Source organism: Bactrocera tryoni, chromosome 5, assembly GCF_016617805.1.
Source record: "Bactrocera tryoni isolate S06 chromosome 5, CSIRO_BtryS06_freeze2, whole genome shotgun sequence".
In the NCBI taxonomy this organism is placed as follows: Eukaryota; Metazoa; Arthropoda; class Insecta; order Diptera; family Tephritidae; genus Bactrocera; species Bactrocera tryoni.
In genome coordinates this window covers 5,657,407-5,684,116 of record NC_052503.1, presented here as the reverse complement: position 1 = coordinate 5,684,116, position 26,710 = coordinate 5,657,407, and the positions used below count along the sequence as shown (strand labels likewise).

Sequence of the window (26,710 nt, the reverse complement as noted above, 5' to 3'; positions counted from 1 at the left end):
TCATTTGCAACCCTGTTCTTACTAATTTTTAATTTAATTTATTTTATTTTTAAATTTCGTCTTTCTTCCGTCCTTTTAGCGCTGAAGTACGAAAGCACGCATGAAAATTTTGTTTTAAGAGAACATAACCTTTAAAAAGTGCTTGGAAAGTAACTATAAAAAATACCCTAAAATGCCATTATTTTATTCATAAAAAACTCGAACTATTTTTTAATTATAATATATTTAATTTTTTTTATTTCAACATACACATTGACATACAATATTATGAGGAACCTGCTCGCTAAACGCTCAACAAATGTTTATTAAATATTACAATACAAAGTAGAGTATAATTGCTTAGCACTTTATTTAAATAATTTCTAATATTATCTCTTATTATTGTGTAAATACATAGCGTTGTTTGTGTTCCTAAACTTCATATTTGGTTATTTATTTTTGTTTTATTGTTCATTTTCTACGCTCGCTACAAAATTGTTTGGCGTTTTTTTCAAATATTTGTATTTTACTTTGATTTCGGTTCTGCATTTTTGCATTACTAATACAAAATAAATTCTATAGGTTGCTTGTATTTGTTGTTTTACGACATTATTATTGTATTTGTTTTCTGTTTCTTTCTTTTGCTCTGTGGGGAGTTCGAAAAAACATTTTGAGAGGTTGTTAGTTGTTTTTGTAGGGGTTTGCACGCTGCTGAACTGCTTATGAATTACTAGCATCTTATGTATTTGTATATATATGTATATATAGTTATATAACGTATAAACATTCCCTAATAAATTTATGTGTACACGTTTGAAAGCTTTTGAATATCGGCGTTTCGGCAAACTATAATCCTCCTCGCATCGACATTAACTATAGTTTGCTCTTGTTTTTGTAATGCATTTGTAAATGCTGGTTTGAGTTTTACACAGACACACGCATGGAATTTAAATGTGACTGCCGACTTTCGTGACGGCCGTGTGTATGGCCTGTGCCACATAGTCGACGTTGTTCTCATTGAGGCCGCACATGTTGATGCGTCCCGACTTCAGCAAATACACGTGGAAATCATCGATGAGTACGCGCACTTGTTTCTCTGTGAAAATTTCGGAATTTATAAGTTAATTAAGTTTAAAATTACAGATGGAGAATTTCAATTAACGCACCGTTCAAGCCAGTGTATGAGAACATTCCAATTTGCGAGACAATGTGATCCCAGGTGCCCGGTGTTTGCAGCTCGGTGAGACGGTCGAACAGCGCCTTGCGCATTTTGATGATTCGGCCAGACATCGTTTGAATGCAGTCCATCCTGTGGAAATTATTAAAATATGGAAATTAGTCTTAGAATGGGCAATATTAGTGAGGTTATGATTGATTATTATTAAAAAAAAGAACAGAAATTATGTCGAGTTTATAATTCCCTATTATGGCTTTGATTTACAATCAGAATAAAGCCGAAACGATCAATAAGTTTCAATAATAACGGTATATTTGAAAAAAAAAACAGATCTGAGTAAAAATTAAAATTTCATTTAGCAATTGTAACAGTAAAATATATACACGCAGCATCTCAAACTATGCAGTTTCGAACATGATTTTGAAATTCGAAAATAACTCACCATTCCTTACGCAGCTCTGGATTATTCAATACTGTGGCCACAATGCGACTGCCAAACGCTGGTGGATTCGAGTACATGCCACGCACCAACCAAGTAAACTGCGATGCTACAGCTTCCGACGAAGCAGCGTTACGTTGCACCACCGTCAAATTACCGACACGCTCACCTAAAGTGTATAAATTACATAGTACATTAAAAAAAGTGGACTATTTCTAGCAACGAGCGGCTTTCACTCACAATAAAGGCCAAAGTTTTTCGCAAACGATTGTGCGACAAACAATTCGAAGCCACGCTCCACAAAGTAGCGCACAGCCCAGGCATCCTTCTCCGGATCGCCACTGGCGAAACCTTGATATGCCGAATCCAGGAATGGGAAAAGTTTCTTGCGCTCCATCAAATCAGCGATTTGCTTCCATTGCTCTTGTGTGGGATCACAGCCGGTGGGATTGTGTGCGCATGCGTGCAAGATGATAACAGCACCCTCAGGCGCGGCATCCAAATCGGCCAAGAGACCCTCAAAATCGATGGTGCGCTTCTCCTGATCCCAATAGCGGTACGAGCGCAGCGTTTCAAAGCCAGCATCCGCAAACACTTTGTGATGGTTCTCCCATGTGGGATTTGAGTAGTAGGCAACACGACGATCGAGTATGACACGCAAAAATTGTGCGCCTATACGCAACGCACCGGTGCCGGAGAGCGTTTGAATGCCGAACGCCTGAAAGAGTGCAACAACAATTGCATTAATAGTTTTAGTGTTTTATGAAACTCAATTAATATTTACTTACGCGCTTGTCTGCGATAGCGCTCGAGTTATCACCCAACAACAAGCCTGTGGCGGCCTTTGTAAATGCATCATTGCCTTTAATTGAAGTAAAACGATGTAAATTAGTCAATGCAGTGTGTTGTTTTTGTTTGTATAAAAACTTAGTTGCTTTTATTTTTTTACTCATTTCATTTTATTAACTCAAAAAGCAATTTGAATCCATTACTTTAAAATAATAATATACAACTGTGAAAATTTAATATATACATATGTGTATGTGTGTGCGCTTATAGAGTTTTTTACACTCACCCAATACTGGTAGATACTCGTGATTGATTGTCTCATCGCTGGTAATTTTGATTTCAGTTTTACGCACCACCGGCAGCACCCAGGGCTTGCCCTCATTAGTGCGGTAGGCTGCAAGTAAAAAAATTAAAAAATCATTAATTAATCTATGGTAATTATATTACAATGTTTTTCATTTTATTAAATTACAGTTACAAAAACTGCTTCAATTCAATTAAAGATGAGCGACGCAAAGCAATAATTTATTACACTAATAGGTGAATGAATGTATTAATGAGGTTTCCTTTTTATGCTACTAGCTTTTTATTGTTAATGCATTTATCACCATTTATCATAATGGGAATAGGGAAAATTTCATTTAAATTTTCATAATTTTTTATACATAATACTTTTTATACGAATTTTTTCTATGAAGCAAGATTTTTATTAAGTTTGACACATACTTTCTCCAAAAAAAATATATGGATATATTTAAGCTCAGCTTTACGTCTTTAAAATATTATAATATCGTTTATTTCACAGAAGAGTCTGCTTCACAAGAACGATCTGGTTCTTGTTTTTGGAGAGAGTTTCACAGAAACCTTATCGGTTCGGTGCGTCATAAGCGAAACGAGGGGAAGCCTTTGTTTACGAAAACTAAGACAGTTTACTGTCCGCTTCTTCAGATATCACGAGCTGCTATCAAGTCTCTATAAATTTTGGGAACGATTTCTATACTGAACGGACGGAATCAGTGCAGCAGTGGAAAAAATCTTTTTAGCACTGTCAGCGATCTCGGGTAACTCCACTTTCGCTTATAATTTATTTACTCAATAAACTATATATAATCTACGCTTAATCTATGCATTCCATTTTTATTGCAACCAACAAGAAACAAATTTTTTCTTACATAAAAATACACAAACGTAGCACTAGCAATATCTCAATTGCAATTTGAAACGCCGCTTAAAGATGAATGGTATTGAAAATATATCGCATATGCACTTATAGAGCAATTATTCAATTCATTCATAAAAAGAAATGCACAGCTATTAAGCTAGACACGTGATAGCCTTGTTTCTGAACGATTTTTGCCGCTTTATTTATTTGTTATTAGCCACATTGACAGATGGCTGACATAAATGAGTTGAATTGTTTGCATGGCTGGCCGAGTGGCAATTCAAGCAGTGATTACAGATGCATGTGAGTGCACTTGCACATGTGGGAGTTTGCATGAAAGAATAGAACCCTAAAGGGGGCAATTAATGAAAAAAGCTGAGGAAAAAATAATGTATTAACGTAAGTGGTAGAATAAATTAGTAATTAATAATTTTTCAATGTCTCCATGGGATAACATTTTTTATGGTAAAAGAGTTATAAAGAAGCTTATTTCAGCTTGGTAACACAATTATTGTTAACAAGAAAAAAAAACAAAGAAACCATAATGCTAATCTTGTTAGATTACTTGAATTGCCGACTTCCAGCAGTTTGTGTTTGTTGACTTCAGATAGGAAACAGCTATAATGTGTGGACGGTCTTATCAGAGATTTATCGAGAAATATAGAATATTATGACCTTCAATAAAATTAACCACTGAAATAAATTTACAAATATACATACACTCGATTACAAGATTATTCAGCACATCTTGCAAAGGACTTGTAGTTAATTTTACCCCAGTGGTTTCATAAAATGTTGCATTGATTGTTCCAGCATATTGAAAGCGATCACTAATGCACATCCGTTTAATTTGTCGTTCTTGACGAGGTTTTACTGTTTTCGGACGTCCACTGCCCTTTTTTCGAGCTAATCAATTAAAATACGTATAATTTTTAATTATAATACGCACGTTCCAATCCTTTATACCTATTTCACGAGCTATTTGACCTTTGGATAATTTATTTTATATAAAGCTACGATTTCTGATTTCTTTTTTGTTGACCCCACCATGTTCAACTTTACTTGTTTTCACAACTTATTCAAAAGAAAATACCGCAAATTCTGTAATAAACACGTGCGGACGCTAACGGTTTTAACAATAAAAGTAAAATAATGTAGCCACATGACAAAACAGCCAAATAAGACAAATAGTGAATTTTGAGCAAATAGTGGCAGTTCAAAATAGGAATATTAGAAAATTTTCGACTGCGTGGGTTTTTTTTTCGCCGAGTGTATGTATACATGCAATATTTTTTCATCTTTAAATACATATACTTATGTACATACAACAAACATATATAGTATGTTCCATATTCTTGGATGTGTGTATGTACAGAGCAAATCACTGTTGACGTGGGTACACACATGTATACATGTATCATATATAATATGTATTAGGAATGACGCTAACAGAATTATTTGCCTGGTTGATTTCGCATTTTTGCTGATTCTCAATTTAGCTCATAATTGCTTAACTAGCAATGTATGTATATACACGTACTCCCTCTCTTATCAACAAAAAAATAAAAACAAAAAGAAGAACAGCTGATTACCGAGCCGAGGGGTCAAATATAAAAATAAAATAAAAATATAACTAAATGCTATAATAACAAATTTGTAGAATGAAAGTGATTTAGAATAAATTAATATACTCTAATTGACGTCACACGCACTAGAGCGCTGTATAAGCGAACCTTGACATTGCAATTTTGTTGGCATACATTTCGTGTTTGCAAACTTTTAAAATAAAACAAATAACATACATATATACATACATATAAATGGATGACCGACTCATTTTATATATGTAGGTATAAGAATTACAAACGGCTTTTTCAGTCCACATTCACATAATTCATTTCAAAACATTTTTGTTTAAAATGTAAACATTAAAATGGATCTTTTCCTCTGAAATCACGTGTTTAGCATTAACGTTATTGATGTATGTTATCATGTTTTTTTGTTATTGCAGTTGTATTTTTATCAACATTTGAGAGCTTTTACTTAACAAGCTCGTGATAACGAGTAATTCGCACTTTTATTGTGTGATTTGCCTGCGTTAATTTTCGTGAAGCGTATTTGTTGTTAAAAAAAACTGTACCACCTGCAACGAATTTTAAAATTATGAAATTTCAAAAGCGTTATCCACATACTTCCCGCACTGAGATCGGCTTTTCTGGGCGATATATCCTTAGCACATGCCCTCATCAAGGCGAAAACTTCAATCGCGGCACCTTTATTAACTTTGCTGAAGACAGATTGCTGCATCTTTTTATATTTTTTGATATTCTTCTGTAGTTTCAAAAGTTAGCACGTCAACCAGAAAATTCTAACCGTACTGCAGTAACGCTTTAACTGCAGTTACTAAACAAGCTCAAGTGCAGAGGAAGGCAACCAATTAAAAGTAAATATTATCAAATATCCGATAAAATAAGCGAGTCGAGTACAAAGTGTTCATCTCTATAATATACGAGTACAGTATTGCTCATATCAATAGCAATGCGAGTTAGGATATGCTTCAACGGCGAAAATTTTTAAATTTAATAAAAAAAATTTTAAATTTTACGGATAACAAGGATATATAAAAAATGATTTGTGTTCGACAAACATCATGTGGCCTAAAAGGACAGACAGAGGAATATGCTGTCCAAAAAATCATAGAATATGTTCGAAGACATCCACATTTCAGCTCTCAAAAGGAATGAGTTTAGTCGCGATATGAGTGCAGGAACAATCAGAAAACATTTGTTAAAACCCAACTTAAAAGCCAGATCAATTTCAATACTTGAATCCAATCAAAAATATAAGGGGAGATATGTACCAAATAAAATGTTTCAAAAAAATACGAACTAATAAAAACTTTGAATGGATTGTAGAAGGGCAGTCAGTCCGGGTGATATGTGCAAAGGTTTAATGGACACCATTCTACGATATATACCGCCAGTATCCGCAATATTGTCTATTCGATTAAATATGTATTGAATTACTTTTCGAAAGATAGTCAAAAATATTATGTAATTTATATGGAGGTGTTTAACTGTACTTTAGAATCTGAAAACTAATTGGTTTTATATTAAATTAAACTGAAAACTATCATTTTTCTTCATCCCTAAACGAGCAGAACGAATTATTGTGAACATAACTGTACATACAATAATTTTTACAACACACGTACGTACTTATTGCTCATTGCCGGTTATAGTGCAATAACAGTACTAATAATTAATACAATTGCGCAGCTAAGTGGTGGCAAACGATACTAGAATATTTTATTCATATTACCACTTTGAATAAATAAAAAATATTAAACTGTGTACTACTCAAAAACAGGAAAAGCATTTACTAGTAATAGTTATTTATAGCAGATAATGCAGAAAAATGGATCGTGGAATATCGTAAAAAATGATAATGGCAGATCGCCATATCAATTTCTTTCTGCATATTTGTATGCATATATGTATATATATATATGTATATGTATGCACACAAGAACGACATATTTATCTACAAGCAACAAATTCAATTGCAAATTGGCAGTGTCGCTGTTGCACCAGTTTATATCACGGCGCAAGAAGTGCAAACAAGCGAAAATTAACAATAACAAAAATTTTAAATCATACCTACCTCAAGAATATGTTTGAATTATAAAATCGAACTGTTTGATTTGTAAGATCAAACTTTAAAAACTCAATGAAGATTTTATCAAACCTTACCACTGGTGGGGGGAAATGAAAAGACCTTCACTGAGCTGAGAAATATTTCATTCTGATTTCATTTAGAATTTTCACTTATTTATATACAATTTTAAGAACTATCTTAACTATCTTAATATATGTGTATGTGTGTATGTTCATATGTACTATATGTAGCATATTGTTTATGCTACATGGTATGGTATTGTTTTCAAGTGCACATGTTGTGTGACCTTGGATTTGTTTTAATGTGAGTACATTTACAGACAGTTGCTACAATGTATTCTAAGAACCCATGGGTTATCATATGTAAACATATTATCCTTTGTAATGTTTGTGTTATTGTCTGTTGAATGCTATTGTTTTGCATGACAATGCATTTTTAGTATGTGTTTATGTTTATGTGCATATATGTTCAATATATTTGAACATAGATATCTAATAATAGTAGACTGTATCAATAGTAAGATTTAATAATATATAAACGTTTTTAAATATAATGTTGTTGTCCGTCCTTTGGCAGCAACGAACATGTTCAATTTTGAACAAATACGTTAATTTATATAAAGCACCAGATGTTTGTCTCCACGGAAAGTAAAAGTTTTTTGATTGCGATTATATAACAAATTTATAATAAAAAAAGTTAATTGCTGGGAAAGGAATTTCGACATCAAACTCAATAAATTATTTAATATCTTATTTACATATGTATGTATTTATATTTCCATTTAAGTGAGTTTAAAATCGAAATCAGCATTTAGATTTCTCTTCTGCTTACGAAATGAAATGCTTTCAAATTTTTGCATTTCAGCTTTCATTATATTTCTACCGTAAATATTCTTTCGCAAGATCAATGCCAAAAGGTACTAATGAAAGTATTTACTTACACCTACATATGAGATTGGATATTTATATATTATTTCTACTTAAGTGTGGCTACGTGCACATCTTTACTTATAGATTCAAAAATAGAAAGAAATATTCTGACGACAAAATATGATCATGCATAGAAGTGCAGGACAGATAAAAAGTTGTTGAATGTTATATATACGCTTATAACATATGTAAGCACATACATACACAACACACACAAGTACATAAACAAATATATAACTTATTCTAATAAAGTGGACTGCAGAAAACTTTTTAACAATTTTTTTTTATATTTATTACTAAGTACATATAGAAAATGTGAAACCGTATATAAACACTTACTCCATTAAAGGGCTCGTTTATAACTATACTAATAAATGAACAAATATAAAAATTTGTTATTTATTATATTTGCTTCATGATTACGAATAATAACCAAACATCCAAGGTAGTAATATTTGCATAGACACAAATAAAACTAATTTAAAGTACATTGGCCCAACTTGTAGTTTGAAAATATTTAAAACGCCGCTTAGTTCATTCGGAGCAAATTTAACAAAACGCGGCAACATATACTAGTATAATATAATATATAAAAGTTGTAATTAAATTTTGGTAATTAGCAGGCAAGAAACAGATCCTAATGTAACTTTCTTAGCTTGTCTGCTTATGTAATACTCTCACGCTCTTAGGTATAAACAAAAATCGCTAGCTTCTATATTTGCATTTAGTATGTTAATTTAAAACGTGTTTTTACTAATTTATCCATGTTCTTATCTCATTCATAGAATCGATGAGAATACAATTATAGTTTAATTAATACAGCCAACAGATAATTGGTTGTTTTTAATATTAAAGAAAGCGATAAGCCGGTAATCAAACAAATTCAATCAAACATAAACATATAAACATACAGGGCTACATAAACACATGTAATAACAAATAATAAGAAAATTTAAAAACCAATTTGTACACGCAAAGTTCAAAGGATCTTCTGCTAACAAACTGAGTGAAGTGTTTGGCAAATACTGCCTTGTGGGTATACAGTACATTTGACCTTTGATGTGACCTTTTGGCGATTCCATAAAGAAGTAGGTAAGAAGCAAGCTCCAAAAAACTAGGCGTTAATGCCAAAAAAGTCACGTAAGCAAAGTTGTGATTTTGTTGAGTTTGATTCTTTAAATACAGCACTATACAACTTCACTACTTCGCCAATAAGAAATACCTGATATATGTAGGTGTAAGTTGAATAAATTGCCGTATTGGAACAATTGTTGCTTCGCGTGCATTCACCTTTTTACGATTTCTTTTACTACTGTATTACCTCATTCCCTGTCGCAACTTACCTCCCACTCCGAGGTTAGCCTTCTTGGGTTCGGTATCCTCCAAGAATGCCCGATTTAGGGCGAAGACCTCTATGGCTGGTCCCTTTTGAACAGCTTCGAACACAGAATTGGACATATTTTTTTCAGTTAGGTAATATGTTCTGATGACGTTTAATAGAAAATCAACCGCGCGGCAGAAATGCTCGAGCAAACTGAAAATATAGTAAAGAACAACGCTGTGTGAGAGTTGATGCCTCTCGCTTTGAACGTCTTCGTTAGATGACACAACGCGCGTACGAACTTAATAAAAGATTATCAAATCACTTCGAGAACACAGTGAAATTGTCGATAATCTGCCACTTCCTTGATAGTGTAAATAAAAAAATAGATTGCGATAGGAAGATAATAAATAAATGCGGATTTAAGACTACTTTAAGATTGTTATTCCAGGTGGTGCGGAATGTTTAAAAACATCTCTTTGAAAGTGTTCTTAAATACAAACAAAAATTACACAAAAAAATGTCAAATGAATCTGAAATCAGCTGTTTTGCGAATATTACGAATGAAAACAGCGAAACTGAGAATAGGCATAATGAGAACAGATTTTAAACACCATATTCCCTTAACACTATAACAGCCAATTTTTAGCCCGACTTACAATTGCTCTAATCGACATCTTAATTTTGAATTTATATCGACAATGTTATTATAAATTTTTTTGAAGATGAAAACCATTGTGATACTTTAATATACACAAAAACTGACTACTTCTTTTTCGTTGAGTACAAGAGGGCTTCAAACTTTTTATATGTAAGTGATTGTATTTCATTAAAATTTTTCAGGAAATTGCTAAATAGAAAATAAAGCGTTCTCTGAATAAAGTTCTGTTAAATGTCTGAACACTGCTTGATTGCAGAAAGCAACCTTGCGTTTTTTAGGTTTGTTGACATTTTACAAACAAAGCGAAAATCAAGAAATACAAAGAAATAGCTTATTTTTCTTACGACAAGGAAAAATTAATTCAAGTGTAGTTTTACAAATTACAGATTTATTGCCGAAAAGGAAACTTATTTTTGGAAGAAATGGGAGCCGTTCTAGGCCTATGCTCCGCAGCTCAAGTGAGTATAGTCAATATGGAAAAAAATATGGAAATTCATATCTAAAGTAATTACGTTCTTCGTGTTTAAAAAAAAAAACAAAAATCAATATTTTATGTGACAAATTTGAGATGTGACTATAAATATGTGTGTACGACATTTCTAATAAGATAATTGTGAAAATGAATTTATCTTAAATGAGGAATTTACATATTTCCATAATTACTCATCACCATGTATTCTTAGAAATATACATTTTGATTTTCCCATATGGACTTTTTTTCTATTTTTAGTGCGCATTATGCTGCACTGGTACAGCTGCCAGTTGCTGCTGTAATGCTTGCCCCTCTTGCAAGAACTCGACTTCATCACGTTTTATGTATGCCTTCATGCTCCTGGTGGGCACAGTTTTGAGTGCTATTGCATTATCGCCCGGTCTTCAGGATACGCTTAAAAAGTTACCTTTCTGTATAAATTCAACCTCCACAATAAGCTCTAAGGCACTATCCTTTTCTGGAAATCTACAAGTAGACTGTGAATATGCACTCGGTTACATGGCTGTTTATCGCCTTTGCTTTGGACTCGCATGTTTCTTTATGTTGATGGCACTAATCATGTTGGGTGTAAAGAGTTCACGTGATCCACGCTCGCATATACAAAATGAATTTTGGGGATTGAAATTTCTAATTTGCTTCGGAGCTGCAATTGGTGCAATTTTCATACCAGATGGCTCTTTCGGTCCGGCAATGATGTGGGTAGGATTAATAGGCGGTTTAGCATTCATTTTGGTACAATTGGTGATAATTGTGGATTTTGCCCACTCTATTGCGGAGAATTGGATTGGTTGGTAGCACTTACATTAAACAAACGGTTGTTTATCTGATAATGTCTTTTTCTTCAGAAAATGCGGAAAATAATAAAGGCTACTTTTATGCTTTAGTCGGAGTTACGTTAGTAAGTTATGCCTTATCCGTAGTAGGCATTTCGTTGCTGTATATTTACTTCACGCAGGTAAGGTATACATTTTGTTCTGTTTTACTTTAAATTATTTCACACGTTACTTCACATTCTCAGTCTAGCGGTTGCGGTCTCAACAAATTCTTCATTTCGTTCAATCTTATACTTTGTCTTATTGTGAGCATCATATCGGTTTTGCCAGCTGTCCAGGATCGTTTGCCGCACTCAGGTCTATTGCAAAGCTCTTTAGTCACAATCTACACCATTTACTTGACCTGGTCCGCTGTTGCCAATAACCCAGGTTAGGCTGAGGAAAAACCATTTGATAAATTTACAAATTATTAACTTGTGTCTCATTTCTTTCAGAGAAGGAATGCAATCCCGGCTTGTATGGTGTTATCAGTGGTGTTACATCTGGAAATACGACCACTGCACCACCAACACACAACTCCAAAGTAACATTTGACACAACAAATATAATTGGTCTGGTAGTTTGGTTGTTCTGCATTCTCTACAATTGCATTAGCTCGGCTGTCGAGGTTTCCAAAATCAACAATGACGGCGAAAAACGTGGTAAGTGGTTTAATTTATGATATAACTAAAGATATTCGCTTTCTCAAATCACCACCAATCAACTATGCCCATAGAGTACATTACTAATTTATTCTAAGCATTTGAAACACATTCCTTCTGCAAACCATTAACATTTAAGAATGAGCACCATTGAATTTACGCTTATTTCGCATACTCACATTACTGTATCACCGACTCACTTCGAATTTCCTCACTATAAAAACACAATTAATACTTTTTAATGCAATTTGCTAACACTCTTATCTTTTTCATTTTATTTCATTATGATTTTCAACTCTCGGTCATCTTTAATGTATATGCGAACTAAAATGCAACCATGCGAAATGCAACGGTTCAAAAATCTGTGCTATGGATTTGGTTATTTTGGTTCATTTAAAATTTTTCATATTTTTATGTGTAATTTTTACTGTCGCGACTGTAAATTGTTGTACAAATGCACTAACAAAGTCTTAACAGAAGCTCTCTCAGATTCAGAAGCCGGCACTGGTGATGGCAAGAACGGAACCGATAACGAAAATGAGGGCGTTACTTATTCCTGGTCCATGTTCCATATTGTGTTTGTTTGCGCTTCCCTCTACGTCATGATGACACTCACCAATTGGTACAAGTAAGTATTCGTGTTTGTGTGTGTGCTGTTTGTATGTAATTGTGCAATGGTTTCCATTGATTTTCTAGACCCAATTCCGACATTGAGCTCTTCAACGCCAATGCAGCTTCGATGTGGATTAAAATAATATCCAGTTGGCTTGGAGTTTTCATATACGGATGGAGTCTGGTGGCACCTATAATACTAACTAACCGTGACTTTAGTTAAAGAGTTTGACGGCAAACAATTAATTTCAAGAAGCTGAATAGAACTTTAGGTTCAGTAACAACTTGACGCTGTCAAGTATAAATTACTATGATTAGTCAAAAGATCAAGAGTTGAAGTCATTACTAACATTACTTGTCTGTGAGCTACATAAATATTTGAAATATATCTTTTAATGTGATGATTCAATGATGATACTCCTTATCAAAGTATATTAAATTCTATAAACAGACATTCGTACATATATGCAAGCGAATGCACTTAACCAATATATATTCAAAAAATACAAGTGTACTATATACATACCGTAACTTATTATATACATAATCAAAAGGAAATAGTCACAAAGCGCGAACGATAAATATTAAAATTTCGGTGAACGCCAATTTAAACACGCATTTGTTTCTCTTAAATAGTAGTTAACTTTTATTTACAGATTAACAAGGGCTATGTTTCTTTGGCGGCTTTTGCCGCTTCTGCCGTGCTTGGCACATTTAAAGTGCTTCTAAGACGCTGCAATACAGAGTCCTTCCCAAGAATATCCATCATTTCTGCAACACCTGGACCTTCCTATAATTACCGTGTTCGGTTTTTAGTTCTTTATATTTTTTGGTACGGAAAACAAATACTTACCTTCAAACCGCTTAAAGCTGAACGGAGTGTCTTCATGAAAACAGCGAATTTGAGATGATTTACCTCAGCAAATTCCTTTAGTTTTTGATTAAGATTATCCTTTGTGAATTCCACATCCACTAAACTGTCTATCAACGACTGCATTTGATCTGATGAAACACGCAAATAATACTTAGAAAAGAAATATCTTAAAAAAAATATTAATTACGCGCTGATGCCTACCACTCGTTATGTGTTTCAATTTGAAGTCTGCAGGCCGGACCCAAAGGAAACTTAGCTTTGACGCGGTCAAGTCCTGTATGAATGTCAAACGCATAGCCGCCCATTTTAGGACATTTTCAATGTGTTGATCACCCAAATCGAGATTACGTCTACAAAAAGAAACTATTAAATTATAAGTCGGTTACATAAAGAGTTTAAATTACTTACTCATTGGGATAAGCGTGCCGCACCAACACCTGTACGCGCTGCACCAAAAGCTCGGTACTAGTTTTTGTTTGCAGCATTTTGAGTATGTGCAAACGGTTGAAGTCGTTTAGCAGATCAGGATTTAAACGGCTGGGGTGCGAATTAACGCGCTTAATGTCAAACTTTTCTGCTAATTCATCCATCGAATAAATTAGTTGTTTTTGTCCTGGTGTATGTTCGAATCCACCGCCAGCACTGACCACATAGTTCACGAGCGCTTCGGAGAAATATCCTTTTTCACGGAAATGTCTAATGCCAATATCACCTTGGCGTTTACTCAATTTTGTGCCGTCCGAGTTGACCAAAAGCGGAAGATGGCCGTACAATGGTGGCTGCCAGCCGAATGCTCTGTAATAGAGAGAAGTATATTTGATCAACGCTTTTTTCTAAATTCAACATACTCACTTATAGAGCAATAAATGCTTCGTAGTCGATATTTGCCATTCAACTCCGCGAAATACATGTGTTGTGCCCATCAAATGGTCGTCCACTACGTTCGCAAAGTGATATGTGGGAAAGTTGTCGGTTTTTATAATAACGGGATCGCCTTCGCTTTCACTAACGTTATGCGATACAGGACCGTAAATTAAGTCTTGCAATGGTTCCTCATGAGACGTTAGTTTAAATCGTATGCAATATGGAGTGTTTTTGGCCAATAAAACGGCTACTTGTTGGGGTGTTAGGTAGCGACATTTGTTATCGTATCGTGGTATTTGGCGTGTACGAATTGCTTCCTTACGTAGCAGATCCAAACGTCGTTCGGTGCAAAAGCAGCGGTAAGCCGTATCATTTTCTAGCAATGCCTGAACAGCGTCGCTGTAAGAAATTATCTAATAATTAGAAGTGTAAGTTAAGGAAACGGCCAACTCACTGATAATATGTCATGCGTTGGCTTTGCACATATGGACCGCGTTCCCCACCAAATCCATGCCCTTCGTCGATGTGCAAGCCTGCCCATAATAAATCTTCAATCAAACTTTCAGTAGCACCTGGCACCAGTCTCGTTTGATCTGTATCTTCTACTCGTAGCAAAAATTTTCCGTTTTTATTACGTGCATATAAATAATTGTACAATGCTGTGCGAAGTCCTCCCAAGTGCAGGTGACCTTGGGGAAATTGTAAGTTTTGATATATTACTATTTTAAACAAGTATTTCGGAATTCACAGCTACTAACCTGTTGGACTAGGCGCGAAACGCACACGCACTTCGTTATGTGTCCATCGCTTTGTACTTCGGAGGCTGCATTGTGTTAAAAGCGTTGTTAATCCGCGTTGGAAATACATTTATTGCCAATATTTCATTCAAAACAATTAAAATTTGTATATTTTCTAATTGCCGGCGATAACTGAGAAAAATTTACGCACGTCAGCTGTTCCGACATTGAAAGTTGTAAATAAGATCACAATAGATTCGCAGAAGTCAAGAAAATAATTATTCGTAAACAAAACACAGAAAATGATCTGCTCTATTGTTAATATATTTTATTAGGTTACAATAGTCGGACCTGTTGGCGGAAGCTTCAGTTTTGTCGTTGTCGGTTCGAAGGAAGGAAGTGAGTGAAAGTTTAGATTATTCATATATTAGTTTAAAAATATCAGATATTGCACGAATAACCATTGGTAAGTACTATTTTGTGACGTGAATCACTGAATACCTAATTCCATAGTCTTAATAAGTTTTTGCTTTCTGCGGCACAATTAACATAAAATAAATAAAGTGTGGGGTTCATTAAGGTATAGGACCACTAAGTATTTAGTTAGATTGTACAGTAAAGCTAATTAAATGGAATAATTTTTTGATGTCGTCTTAGCGCAACCTGGTATATAGCAGAAGTTTTGTTATCAACAACTAGCGGTCTTAACTGATATTATATTAACAAAATAGTTTGAAAAAATTCAGAATCTTATATAACCTCACTTAAAAATTAATATGGTTATAATTAAATAATTTTATAACTAGTTCAATTTCGTTACTTCTTTATTTTATCAAATCAATATAATCTTTGGGTTTTCTGCTATAGAAAGCGCGTGTTTATTATGCCGCATATAAAAGTAATATTGCAAATAAATATTGAATGATGCAAAGTAGCTATATATGTATTATCGACTTTCTAAAACTACACCACATGAACACGCATAACCAATTCCATTTATTTAATGTTGCAGTTCGCTAATTTGCTGGTCAGTTTCTCTCCTTCGGGTGTAAGTAAAAAGTTTTCTTTCCAAACAGCAACACCCTCGGCATTTGTTTTTAAATCCACAGATAATTTCTCCCAAACCTTAAATATATATAGTACCGTAAAATTTCATTTGCCAATATAATATAAAATTCGTACCTTCTTTTTGGGGTTTAATTGTTCATCAGGGGTACCACTGTAACCTTCGAAAGCCAAGCGACTACCAGGTGTAGCACTAGCTGGCACAATGATAGGTTCTACCACAGTATGATCAGCGCTATATAAATTATATATGTAAATTGGAGTTACATTTTTAGATCGAAATATTAATTTACATACTTCGATGTGCAGAGCACCATGCCCTCGGACAATATACCACGCATCTTAGATGGTTTCAGATTGCACAGCACGGCCACTAATCGTTGATCTAATTCTTCGATTGTTACAAATTTCACCAACCCACTTATAATGGTACGTGGTTGTTCCTCGCCAAAATCGATTTTTAATACATACAAAGTATCTGCGTCTGGATGACGAGACACTTCGACGACTTTTCCAACACGAATATCCAAGCGGTGAGGCCCATCCTCTTCAACGACTGCCGCGTTATTCGCATTATTTCCACCTTTCGTTTTACCTGGTGGTGGATAAGCAGCTGCACTAAGCTTTCTACAATTCAATAAATTTAATTTCATAATACAATTAATTACGTAAGCGATCAAGTACTTACTGTAGTTCCGGGCTTTCGAAAGTTTTTCTTATCGGTTCCAAAAGTTTATTAATGTACTTTTCAACGGCAGCTTTCAAATCTCCAGGGTGCAGCTCACTGTCGGCAAAACTTTTCTCTAAGTCAGCATAGTTAAGGAATGTTACATCACCACCAAATTCGGCAGGACGAGTTATCGAAAAACCTATTTAGAATATTTGAAGTCTATTATTATAAAAAATATATATGCTTTTGTATAAAATACATAGTGGAATACATATAAAATTGGACTGAATGCTATCAGCGAACTAAATTATATTTTTATACACACCTTCACCTTCCTTAAAAAGCGAAAATAACACATGCTTCACGAATGACAAAAGACCGTTGTCAGTAATATTTCCGGGCTCACAAAAAGCTTTCTTTAGCTTCTTTTTAACATTAGCGGGCGAATCCAACAAATCAATTTTTGAATCCTCTTCGGATGAGGACATTTTGCCGCCGGCTAAACCGGGAACTATAATTGGCCCAAAATGTTAATTTTTAGTTTTTGAATCAACAAATAACACATATAGACCTACCCATTGGATTCATGAAATGTATGCGTTTTTCATAACCTAATTGTGGCAGGTATTTTTCAGAGAATGTAAATATCTTGCGCTGATCAACACCGCCAAATTGCGCGTCTACTTTTAGATACTCTTCATCTAAAGCTTGCAGCCCAGGATAAAGCAAACCCGAAAGCAACGGATATTCTATTTGTTTCACTACCTCGGCACCAGCTTTTCGCGCATCGTGCTGTGTTACAACCGAACTTAGTTTATATACGTCCAGAGTATATTCTCTCGACAGCTGATAATCGGTACCTTTAACGAACTTTAATTTGTCTAATGGCACACCAATGGAGCTCAGCATTGCCTTTATGACTGCTTCATAATATTGTGTTCGTAATTCGAGTAGTGCCCATGGGGCTTTCATATTATCTAGATAGGCGTGCAAGTCAGCAAAGAGTATAGTGACCTAAAAATGATGCCGAGTTAGTGGTTAAAAAATTTCTGTTTTAGAAGAGTGTCCTTACCTCACAGCCGGCCTTGAGAAAATCGGCAATTTTTGACATAGGCACAAAATAAGCTACATGTGGCTTGCCTGTGGTGGCAGTGCCCCAGTAAATTTTCAAATCACGTTCCTTGAGTATTGCATTAAGTTTATCTTCACCCAGGGTCTCCTGTAAGTTGCGGGTGATCAACTGTTTCTTTTCCTCTGGAGTTAGTTCGACCATTTTGAAGTGACTTTCGCGTTATTATTATTTTTTTTTTTACTTTATGTCTATGAGTCAAAGCTTTTGCCACTTTCAAGTGGAGAATTTCGTGAAAGAAATACCGATTGCAATGTAGCAACGTGCAAAATAAACGTCAGCATATTATGACAGACACTCAGCTGAGCTTCACCTGAGCAGAGCTGCCAAGGTTCTTAAGTACTTACGATTTGCATTCCCAAAACTGCTAGTTTCACAAAGTATTTATTTCAACTAGATACTAGATTGACCTTTTGGCTTGCTTAAAATTCATATTCAAATAATAAGCGCTTCAGAACAGAACACTAGTGTGGTTGGAATTTTTTACGTTCTCATTGTGTTAATCATTAACATCGTTGACAATTGTGAATGGTGACGTTTCCAATTTCACCATTTGGATGTAAACAAAAAACATCTGATTGGTCGCGAAATTTCACATTCTTATTGGTATTCCGTTTATTTACGAAATACTTAACTGTAAACAAAACACGTGCATATTAGCGGTGCGACTGCATTACATTCGTTTCATTTGTTTTTTTTTAGTACGCGAGTGAAAATCATTTATATAAAATTGTATTTAATTTTTATAGAATAAAGATGCCCGTAATAGACCCAAATTCGTTGGTAAATCTCCAAAAAGACATCGAGCGTGTGCGTAATATCTGCATTTTAGCACATGTCGATCACGGAAAAACCACACTAGCTGACTCACTTGTTGCTAGCAATGGCATAATTTCTCAACGTATGGCAGGAAAACTACGTTACCTGGACACGCGTCAAGATGAGCAGGAACGTGGCATTACCATGAAGAGCAGCAGCATATCGTTGCATTACCGTGGCAATGCTGAAAATGGCAGCGAACAAGATTATCTGGTTAATCTCATCGATTCTCCTGGACATGTTGACTTCTCGAGTGAAGTCTCCACAGCTGTGCGTTTGTGCGATGGCGCCATCGTTGTGGTAAGTTAATGGGGTGCTGAAGTACTGGAATTTTTCTAAAATTTATTCTGCGCACAGGTTGATGTAATCGAAGGTGTTTGTCCGCAAACACGCTTATGCTTAGAACAAGTTTACAAAGAGCAACTGAAGCCTGTTTTGGTTCTAAATAAAATTGACCGCCTCATAATGGAAAGGAAGCTTAAACCGTTAGATGCCTATTATCACATACGCCAAGTTTTAGAGGGAGTAAATGCTGTACTCGGCAGTATATTTGCTTCGGATGTGCTAGCAAAGGAAGATATCACTAATAAGGTGTGTGTGAAGTGAAACATTTTGGACCGTTTCTTTTTTCAATTAATTGTTTATGTTTAAATATATTTTCATAGGACCACTATGAGTCGGCGCTAGAAGATGCAGACGATTCAAAATTATATTTCTCTCCAACTGAGGGAAATGTTATTTTTTGCTCTGCATATGACGGCTGGGCTTTCTCAGTGAACGACTTTGCCAGAATCTTTGCAGACCGTTTAGAAATGTCGCAAATAGACTTGGAACAAGTACTTTGGGGCGACTTTTATTACAATGTTAAAAAGAAACGTGCCTTTCTTGGTGCGCAGGAAAAAGCAAAGAAACCGATATTCGTACAGTGCATACTAGATAATATATGGGGTCTCTACGATGTTGTAGCATTCCGTAAGGATATGGTAAAACTTCAAAGCGTCGCCGACACATTAGGCATTAGACTGCAAGCGCGTGATTTGCGTAACACCGATCACAAAGCTCAAATAAAGGCTGTGCTCGGTCACTGGCTGCCCATCGATCGCACCGTCTTGGAGATGGTGGTGCGACATGTACCCGCACCAAATGTAATCTCCGATGAACGCGCCGAAAGGCTACTTTTTCAACAAAATGCCAAGTTAGACAGTTATCCACCGGAGACATTATTGCTAAAAGAAGAGTTCAAAAGATGCGACAGCAAAAGTGAAAACATCATTGTATTTGTTTCCAAGGTATGATTCTATTTATAGCTTTATTACAAGTCGCCTTCATTTACCATATTATTATCTTCAGATGGCACCTGTGCATGTCTCACAACTGCCGCAAAATAAGGAGAAGCACCTCACTGAAGAGGAACTGAGAGCGCGACGAGAAGAAGTGCGCCGACGCATTGAAGCCCGTAAACAAGCGGCAGAAAATGCGAATTTAGAAAATCTTACGGCTGGCGTACAACAATTGAATGTTGCAGAAACGTCCGTTGTGCCTTCAAGCAGCAGTGAATGTCAAGAAGAGTCCAGACAAGAAGAACCAGAAAAGCCTGATCACGTTTTTGTTGCATTTGCCCGCATCTTCAGTGGTACTCTACGACCGGGCATGCGCTTGTACAACTTAGCACCTAAACATGACCCTCGAAATAAAGAGTATGCAATTATCACACACACACATACATACCATTTACTATTAAAAGTTACTTACAAACATTTTAGTCAGTTAAATTTGGACTCGCCTTACATAAGCGAGGTGACGATCGGAGATCTGTACATGTTTATGGGCGGTGAATTGCAATCGCTGGACGAAGTGCCAGCTGGTAACATTGTGGGCATTGGCGGCCTGGATCAGGATATCATCAAGACAGCAACATTGAGTAGCACCATGAACTGCACATCGTTTAGTGAACTCAACCTGATGGCTACGCCTGTGTTGCGTGTGGCTATTGAGCCAGTGAATCCGCAAGACTTACCCAAACTTGTGAAGGGTCTTAAATTGTTGAATCAGGTAAGTGATCCCTTTTGAAAATAAAAAAATTTTATATACATATAACATTGGCTACGAAAATTGCAGGCTGATGCATGTGTGCAAGTATCGATGGCGCCCACCGGTGAGCATGTTATCACCACTCTGGGCGAAGTGCATGTGGAGAAGTGTGTGCGCGACCTGGAAGAGAGCTATGCCAAGATAAAAATCAATGTCTCTGAACCTATAGTGTCTTTCCGTGAGACCATAGTACCTGAAGCTACAATGGATATGGTCAATATGGCTATAGTAAAGACGGCCAGCGATAAAGACATAACTAAAAAGATTATCACACAGCAAACAGCCAACAAGTTGGGCACACTACGCATTATAGCGTTGCCGCTGCCTGAATCTACGGCTACTGTGCTAGAAACATACCACAGCTTCATTAAAGAGTTGACAGCAAATAGCAAAGGCGTTGCAGTTTCTGAAAAATACGTCGCACTTATAGCTCAGCTAAGAGGGCAAATTTGTAACACTTTGCCTGAATTAGAACTTAAGGGTCTGTCGGAGCTAATGCCGAGCAAGTTGGTGGATCGTATCTGGGCACTCGGTCCGCACAATTGCGGTACTAATATTCTCCTTAATTTGAGCGACTATGAGCAACCGAATTTTTGGCAGTCGTTGATGAACCAAACGGATAATGATGCCGCTACTAAAGTGGCGAGTGATGTGCGCAGAGATTATAATAGCTCATTTGTTAATGGCTTTCAGTTGGCGACCGCTGCTGGGCCACTTTGCGAAGAGCCGATGCAAGGCGTCGCTTTTGTGGTGCTCGAGTGGTCGGTCGAGGAGGGAGACGACTTGAATTCCAGGTCTTTTGGTCCATTTTCTGGTAAGTCAAACGGTATCTATTGTTCGTACGTTTATAAAAGCCTGAATGCGTTTCTTCTTCAAGGCCAAGTGCTGACTGCAGTGAAGGAATCTTGTCGCATGGCATTCCAGGCGCAACCGCAACGTTTGGTCAGCCCTATGTTCAGTTCTACAATTGTGGTAAATGCAGAAGTTTTAGGTGAGCCAAAGTTTAAATTTTCTTTGTTTTGTTGCTTTAATTATTTGAGGTTAAGCGCAAACGGTGCAGGAATTTGTGTTATTATACAAAAAGTCTGTTTGAAATGCACTACAAATGCTGGAGAGACGACGAAAATTATATTGACAAAATCCACAGCGTCCATGTTCATGAACTGGACAAAGTAGTACACACTGTATCCTAACGTTAAAGCTAAAATTTTTGACTGTCAATAATTCAATGATTTATGATGTGTAAGACGCGACAGTCTATGCTACTGTGATAAATACCAAAGTACAGTGTCGTAGCAAAATCCTCAAAGTCGCTAGCCGGCAGTTCATGGGGAAAAGACAAAGAAACCTTGCTGAAAACCGGCCGGCGAGTCATAAAATACGTCGCACCGATATGCCGACGAAGAAGCTTCCGACGTGTTAAAAATTACACACCGGATTATCACAGGATGCCTCTTGATGTCTCACTTACACAGCGAGGTGCGTATGCTTCTGGGCAAGGAACATAACTAACTCTTCTCTAAGCAGTTTCTGCTGTGATGTTTTCGCTGAAACTATTCTTGCAGTCGTTTGTTTGAAGCCGAGCCACCTCCTTGCAACATCAAGAGCTTCTTTCTTGATTAGGCCGACAGTGAACAGTACGTCGACTAGACTTCGGATGCAACTAACATCAGACACGCACTGACCGCCATTAACACCTTCACTGACTCCTTCTCAGTCAATGTCGTGCTTGGACTCAAACCACCACCCATTGCAGACTAAGAGCTGAAGTTATCACCAGAATCTAGAGTAACTCTTGCTCAACTTCGCTATGGATACTGTAGCAACCTAAACTCCTACTTATCCAGGTTCGACTCCGACGTACTAAATATACATACATATGTCTAGCATGCGATGAGTCCCCGCATGACACTAATCACCTCTTTGCATGCCCAACGAACCCCACTCATCTAACGCTCTTCTCTCTGTGGTCCGATCCCGTCGAAACATCACGTTTTCCCGGCTTACAGTTAGATGGATTCGTTGACAATCACCCAACCGGGAATTACATAACCGCTATAACAATAACAACATTATCTTTTGAAGAATTTTTCATATCACAATCATCCCGCCGTCATAAAATTTGAGGAAAAATTATCTCAGCTCCACAGAACTGAGTGTGAGTACCCTGACTGGTCTTCATTGAGTGCTTTGGAAAGAACGGAAATAAATATTGTTTTTGCGATTCTCATATCAATCGCTACAACTTTTATTAAGCTACCTTACTGTACATCTAGAGAAACTGGAAAGTCATCTCCATCCTCTGGTCGGTCAAAACCCCGATGATGATAGGGAAATGAATGGTGTTCATGTCATTCTTTTCTGTATCCAAATTTTTGTTTATAACTCCTCCGTTCACTTTGTGTTGTAGTTAACTTTTTACCGTTATAGAACTTACTTGCCTCTTCAGCTATCCTCTTAAGCCTTATTCCATTTGGAACCTAAACTTTTATCGTTGGTCCGTAATCGCAACTAAATATGACCTTGTTTCACCTTGAAACCCGTTATTTAATCAATAAAAGACCGTCAGTTTTATTTTTAGTAAAAAATAATTTATTACAAAGTACAAGCGGATCGTACAAAATGCAATCGATTGCGTTTCTGTCATCTCTAAAATTAGTTACTAATAAATGCGGCTTAAATGTAATGTACAAAATAAATAATATTTGCATAATGTAAATACTAAATCGTGTTATGCTTAAGATTTTCGATTTTCGAATTCGCAAACGTTAGAAACCGCAAGTAGAATAAAATAGCTGTTTCCTTGGCGTTGCGCACAAATAAAACAAATTCATCGAAGCACTTCAAAAACAAGCGCGAAATGCTTCAATTAATTTGTAATGTGTATGTAATTAATATATTTAAGTAAATATAAAAATAATATAAAGTAAAATGCTAAAATATATTCGCGCTAAAAGTAATTTAGTATATCGATAAACGTTTATCGATAGTGGAACTTAATTGATACGATAAATTTACTTTTAGTTGCCTTCTAAAAATAATAATTTCTTAGAACAATGTTGCCTTCTCAGTGTCGCGGAAAGCAATCTACCACGAATAGAAATATTTCTAGGTTAGAAACGAAAAATTTTGTTTCGAAGAATCATCGGGGGAATTAGTGGTTTTTGAGTTGTAATGTGTTACACTTTTTACTGAGTTGCCCAACAAATTCATGTTTTTAGGCTAAAAAATAGTTATTTGCTTAAAAATTTAAAGTTTTGCCGAGTAAACAGAAATTTCCCGTGATTTTCTAAAAATTGTTGATATATGTATACCACATGGTCATTACGCTATATACTGCCGTCTACTATTGTTGTATTTGTTATTGCTGTCATTAGTATTATTATTTTTTTTTAACTTGTAATTTTTATAATTTTTAATTTTTAAATTCAATTTTTGTTTGTTTTATTTTTTAATTTTGTTTTTTAATATAATTTTTTTAGTTTTCTTATCGTTCATTCAGTCACAGTAATCGTTTGATTAAGTAATTTTTCTATAAAACTCGCCTCTTTCACTTTAAAGTTTTGTCTCACAAAACCTGAACGCCGCCTAGAACTGCCGGCTCTTACACTCTTACAGTTTTACTTTTATTTAACTCCTTCGTATTTATATAATATACGATTTTATCAATAAAATTTTGTTTTTTGTTTTATTCCTGCTTCTACCACTTCACTCGAGATCGCACTCGATCACTTCTATACTAAGATTAAAAAAGAATTACTCATACGCCACGTCCTCCCCTTTCACCGGAGTTCACGTATGTTATGTACGTTCAGCTCAATCCCAAACGATCGTCTGCTGGAACTCCATAACACGATCCCATGGGAACTCGGGTGTGTCATCGTCCCAATCGTTGGCCGCTATATCGTTCACCGAACGCCTGGCGCGCAATTGTGCCAGCTCTTCGTTTTGCTGCTGCTGCTGCGACGTGGCCGCCGCCAAATCACCGCTCGACGTTGTCTCCTCGATGCCGCCGCCGGCTGCAGCAGCTGCCGTCTCCGCAGACTGTTGTGTGCTCGTATTCAGCGACTTGTCCTCATCTTTGGCCGCTTCGATTGGTGTCTCGCCTTTGCGTTCGTTGTTGCGTCCATAGATGCCCGTTTGGAAGTTGTTAATCGAAGTGAGCGTATCCGGTCGGTAGTTGCCGACATTAATGGCCGATTGATGTGGGTTAATGTTGCTGATGCCGCTGCTACTGTCCGGCCGGTTCAAGTATTGATAGCCGCCGGCCTGGCCGTGTTGGCTTGCAAAGCTATTTTCCGGATGGTAATTGCTGCTGCTCGCGGCTTGCGCTGCGGCGGCGTACGATGATGAGCTCGGTCGGCCATAGGTGTCTTTAGCGCCGTACTGTGGTACGTTGATGTAGGCGCTGCTGCTTTGCGTGCTGGGACGATAGAATGGCTTTTGTAGCTGATAGCGCTTGGGTGGCTGTGCGGATGGCTTGCGTACCGAGTAGCCGGGCTTGACGCACATCATGCCGAAGACACGTATGCCGGGCACGCTGGCGTACTTGGGTTGATCGTGAGCCATGGGACCCTCTGCGCGTTCGGGGAACAATGAAATGTGTATTAGTTTAATTAAATCGTAATTATCCACAATTATTTCGCAATTTTGCGGCATTAAACATTTGATTGTCGATTGCTTTGCAAAATTGCTTATTAATTGCGCATAATTCTGAATTTTTCTGCATTGCTGCCTTGTTTTCGCTTACCCATTTTGAAGTGGTCGGGACACCTGCAGATGATTAGATAGTGCGACTTGCCGGTGCGTATATTCTGCAGTGCCAATAGAGACCAGTCCTTCGGTGAGCTGCACTCACGCATCTCGGTGGTGGCCTCGCATGTCTTCGCCAAAGTGATTGCCTGCTTGATAAAGGAGAGAGCGGAGAAGGGAAGTACACGTACTTTTTAGATTTCATCAAATATTAAGGAAATGTAGAAATTATGAGATTCTATGGAAAAATGTGATGCGTGTGGTCTAAAAGTGTTGAGCGAAACATCCGTTATTTTTCAGTGAGTGCAGTGCTGCAGTTGAAACTTCTGCTAAGATGTGACCCCTGTTTCTAGCAGTTGATAAGAAAATGAGACTATTTTCTTCCCTAACCTTATGAGTTGTTCAATTTTGGTTCCGTGGATTTTGTTCGTAGATTTTTTGATAAATCTGCGAAATATTATATTTTCTGTAAACATTTTTTTCTTGACGATTCCTCATATTCTCATTTCATCACTTTATTTTTGCGTTCTTTATGGAGTTATCGGTAAATAAGTATATTATATGATCTCTGAATACCATCTATCTTATAAGCGATCCTTTCCGATATGCGACTATTTATAGCTGATTCTGTGAGACCACCAAGTTAGTATAAACTGCTTGTTCCTCTTTTTATCCGGACCCGACCTCGACAAATGCTAAAACAACGTACTTTAATTACGTCAGGAATCGCTTATTTAGGAATTGTATAGTCAACATTTCGAAAAATCCAGTTAAAAATATAATTAGATTATCGGACTTTGATTAAGAATCCTTATCAGGCTCAGCGGTTGAGATATTCCTTGATCTTAGTTGACTTTGACCGACCTGAACAGTTTTCTTCATCTTTCTTTGTTTGTTCTTCTTTACAGTGTTATCTTAATCCATTTGTTTCAAGGTCATAAACTTGTTAACTCTATTTTCCAAGCATTTTCCATCTTTCTGTATATCTAGGAGCG

General features: G+C 36.3%; 6 protein-coding genes across 9 annotated transcripts in view; 2 read left to right on the top strand and 4 right to left on the bottom strand.

Annotated features, from left to right (window-relative positions):
* Positions 1–206: 206 nt before the first annotated feature.
* On the bottom strand, positions 207–9,964 carry LOC120777333 (aspartate aminotransferase, cytoplasmic). Of its 2 annotated transcripts, none has more exons than XM_040108576.1 (7): positions 5,739–5,912; positions 2,671–2,778; positions 2,384–2,457; positions 1,836–2,313; positions 1,599–1,764; positions 1,146–1,288; positions 207–1,075 (listed from the first exon to the last, which is right to left on the bottom strand). In XM_040108576.1, the coding sequence occupies exons 1-7, from the start codon at positions 5,851–5,853 to the stop codon at positions 927–929; spliced, it is 1,233 nt and encodes a 410-aa protein (XP_039964510.1). In that variant the 5' UTR covers positions 5,854–5,912; the 3' UTR covers positions 207–926. The 2 variants fall into 2 exon arrangements, with proteins under 2 accessions (XP_039964510.1, XP_039964509.1); XM_040108575.1 differs by lacking the exon at positions 5,739–5,912 and adding an exon at positions 9,497–9,964 and having other exon boundaries at positions 326–1,075.
* Positions 9,965–10,425: 461 nt separating this feature from the next.
* On the top strand, positions 10,426–13,326 carry LOC120777422 (serine incorporator 3). Of its 3 annotated transcripts, none has more exons than XM_040108725.1 (7): positions 10,426–10,593; positions 10,866–11,415; positions 11,474–11,583; positions 11,647–11,830; positions 11,896–12,102; positions 12,592–12,730; positions 12,799–12,937. In XM_040108725.1, exons 1-7 carry the CDS (start codon positions 10,558–10,560, stop codon positions 12,935–12,937), a joined length of 1,365 nt encoding a protein of 454 aa, XP_039964659.1. In that variant the 5' UTR covers positions 10,426–10,557. The 3 variants fall into 3 exon arrangements, with proteins under 3 accessions (XP_039964659.1, XP_039964658.1, XP_039964657.1); XM_040108724.1 differs by having other exon boundaries at positions 12,580–12,730; XM_040108723.1 differs by having other exon boundaries at positions 10,558–10,593; positions 12,571–12,730; positions 12,799–13,326.
* A 37-nt stretch (positions 13,327–13,363) lies between these two features.
* On the bottom strand, positions 13,364–15,407 carry LOC120777421 (probable glutamate--tRNA ligase, mitochondrial). The gene is made up of 7 exons (XM_040108722.1): positions 15,211–15,407; positions 14,907–15,141; positions 14,441–14,851; positions 13,997–14,383; positions 13,790–13,938; positions 13,568–13,716; positions 13,364–13,504 (listed from the first exon to the last, which is right to left on the bottom strand). The coding sequence occupies exons 1-7, from the start codon at positions 15,317–15,319 to the stop codon at positions 13,382–13,384; spliced, it is 1,563 nt and encodes a 520-aa protein (XP_039964656.1). The 5' UTR covers positions 15,320–15,407; the 3' UTR covers positions 13,364–13,381.
* A 591-nt stretch (positions 15,408–15,998) lies between these two features.
* On the bottom strand, positions 15,999–18,197 carry LOC120778315 (tyrosine--tRNA ligase, cytoplasmic). The gene is made up of 7 exons (XM_040110109.1): positions 17,997–18,197; positions 17,500–17,938; positions 17,250–17,435; positions 16,943–17,123; positions 16,552–16,881; positions 16,372–16,489; positions 15,999–16,314 (listed from the first exon to the last, which is right to left on the bottom strand). Exons 1-7 carry the CDS (start codon positions 18,195–18,197, stop codon positions 16,186–16,188), a joined length of 1,584 nt encoding a protein of 527 aa, XP_039966043.1. The 3' UTR covers positions 15,999–16,185.
* A 487-nt stretch (positions 18,198–18,684) lies between these two features.
* Positions 18,685–26,710, top strand: part of LOC120777079 (elongation factor-like GTPase 1) — a 181,599-nt gene continuing 173,573 nt past the window's right edge. The window contains exons 1-7 of the mRNA XM_040108208.1: positions 18,685–19,172; positions 19,230–19,463; positions 19,538–20,161; positions 20,223–20,569; positions 20,636–20,924; positions 20,991–21,777; positions 21,841–21,954. Of these exons, the coding sequence (XP_039964142.1) occupies positions 18,810–19,172; positions 19,230–19,463; positions 19,538–20,161; positions 20,223–20,569; positions 20,636–20,924; positions 20,991–21,777; positions 21,841–21,954 (2,758 nt within the window). The 5' untranslated portion in view covers positions 18,685–18,809. The remainder of the gene's footprint in view (positions 19,173–19,229; positions 19,464–19,537; positions 20,162–20,222; positions 20,570–20,635; positions 20,925–20,990; positions 21,778–21,840; positions 21,955–26,710) is intronic.
* LOC120777081 overlaps positions 24,780–26,710 on the bottom strand; it is a 63,802-nt gene continuing 61,871 nt past the window's right edge. Inside the window, exons 4-5 of the mRNA XM_040108209.1 lie at positions 25,714–25,867; positions 24,780–25,540 (exon numbers count right to left, since the gene is read on the bottom strand). Coding sequence (XP_039964143.1) covers positions 24,780–25,540; positions 25,714–25,867 — 915 coding nt within the window. The remainder of the gene's footprint in view (positions 25,541–25,713; positions 25,868–26,710) is intronic.

Excerpts from the sequence above, each read along its gene's own strand:
- LOC120777333 (XM_040108575.1), bottom strand. The coding sequence starts at position 9,611 with ATGTCCAATTCTGTGTTCGAAGCTGTTCAAAAGGGACCAGCCATAGAG. Across the intron at positions 1,765-1,835 it reads GAAAAACTTTGGCCTTTATT|GTGAGCGTGTCGGTAATTTG; the intron begins GTGAGTGAAAGC and ends TATACACTTTAG. Across the intron at positions 1,076-1,145 it reads CTCATACACTGGCTTGAACG|AGAAACAAGTGCGCGTACTC; the intron begins GTGCGTTAATTG and ends AAATTTTCACAG.
- LOC120777422 (XM_040108723.1), top strand. The coding sequence starts at position 10,558 with ATGGGAGCCGTTCTAGGCCTATGCTCCGCAGCTCAA. Across the intron at positions 10,594-10,865 it reads GCCTATGCTCCGCAGCTCAA|TGCGCATTATGCTGCACTGG; the intron begins GTGAGTATAGTC and ends TTCTATTTTTAG. Across the intron at positions 11,584-11,646 it reads TGTATATTTACTTCACGCAG|TCTAGCGGTTGCGGTCTCAA; the intron begins GTAAGGTATACA and ends TCACATTCTCAG.
- LOC120777421 (XM_040108722.1), bottom strand. The coding sequence starts at position 15,319 with ATGTATTTCCAACGCGGATTAACAACGCTTTTAACACAATGCAGCCTC. Across the intron at positions 15,142-15,210 it reads TTTCGCGCCTAGTCCAACAG|GTCACCTGCACTTGGGAGGA; the intron begins GTTAGTAGCTGT and ends AATTTCCCCAAG. Across the intron at positions 13,717-13,789 it reads ATTGAAACACATAACGAGTG|ATCAAATGCAGTCGTTGATA; the intron begins GTAGGCATCAGC and ends GTGTTTCATCAG.
- LOC120778315 (XM_040110109.1), bottom strand. The coding sequence starts at position 18,197 with ATGGTCGAACTAACTCCAGAGGAAAAGAAACAGTTGATCACCCGCAAC. Across the intron at positions 16,490-16,551 it reads ATGGTGCTCTGCACATCGAA|CGCTGATCATACTGTGGTAG; the intron begins GTATGTAAATTA and ends TAATTTATATAG. Across the intron at positions 16,315-16,371 it reads AATTAAACCCCAAAAAGAAG|GTTTGGGAGAAATTATCTGT; the intron begins GTACGAATTTTA and ends TATATATTTAAG.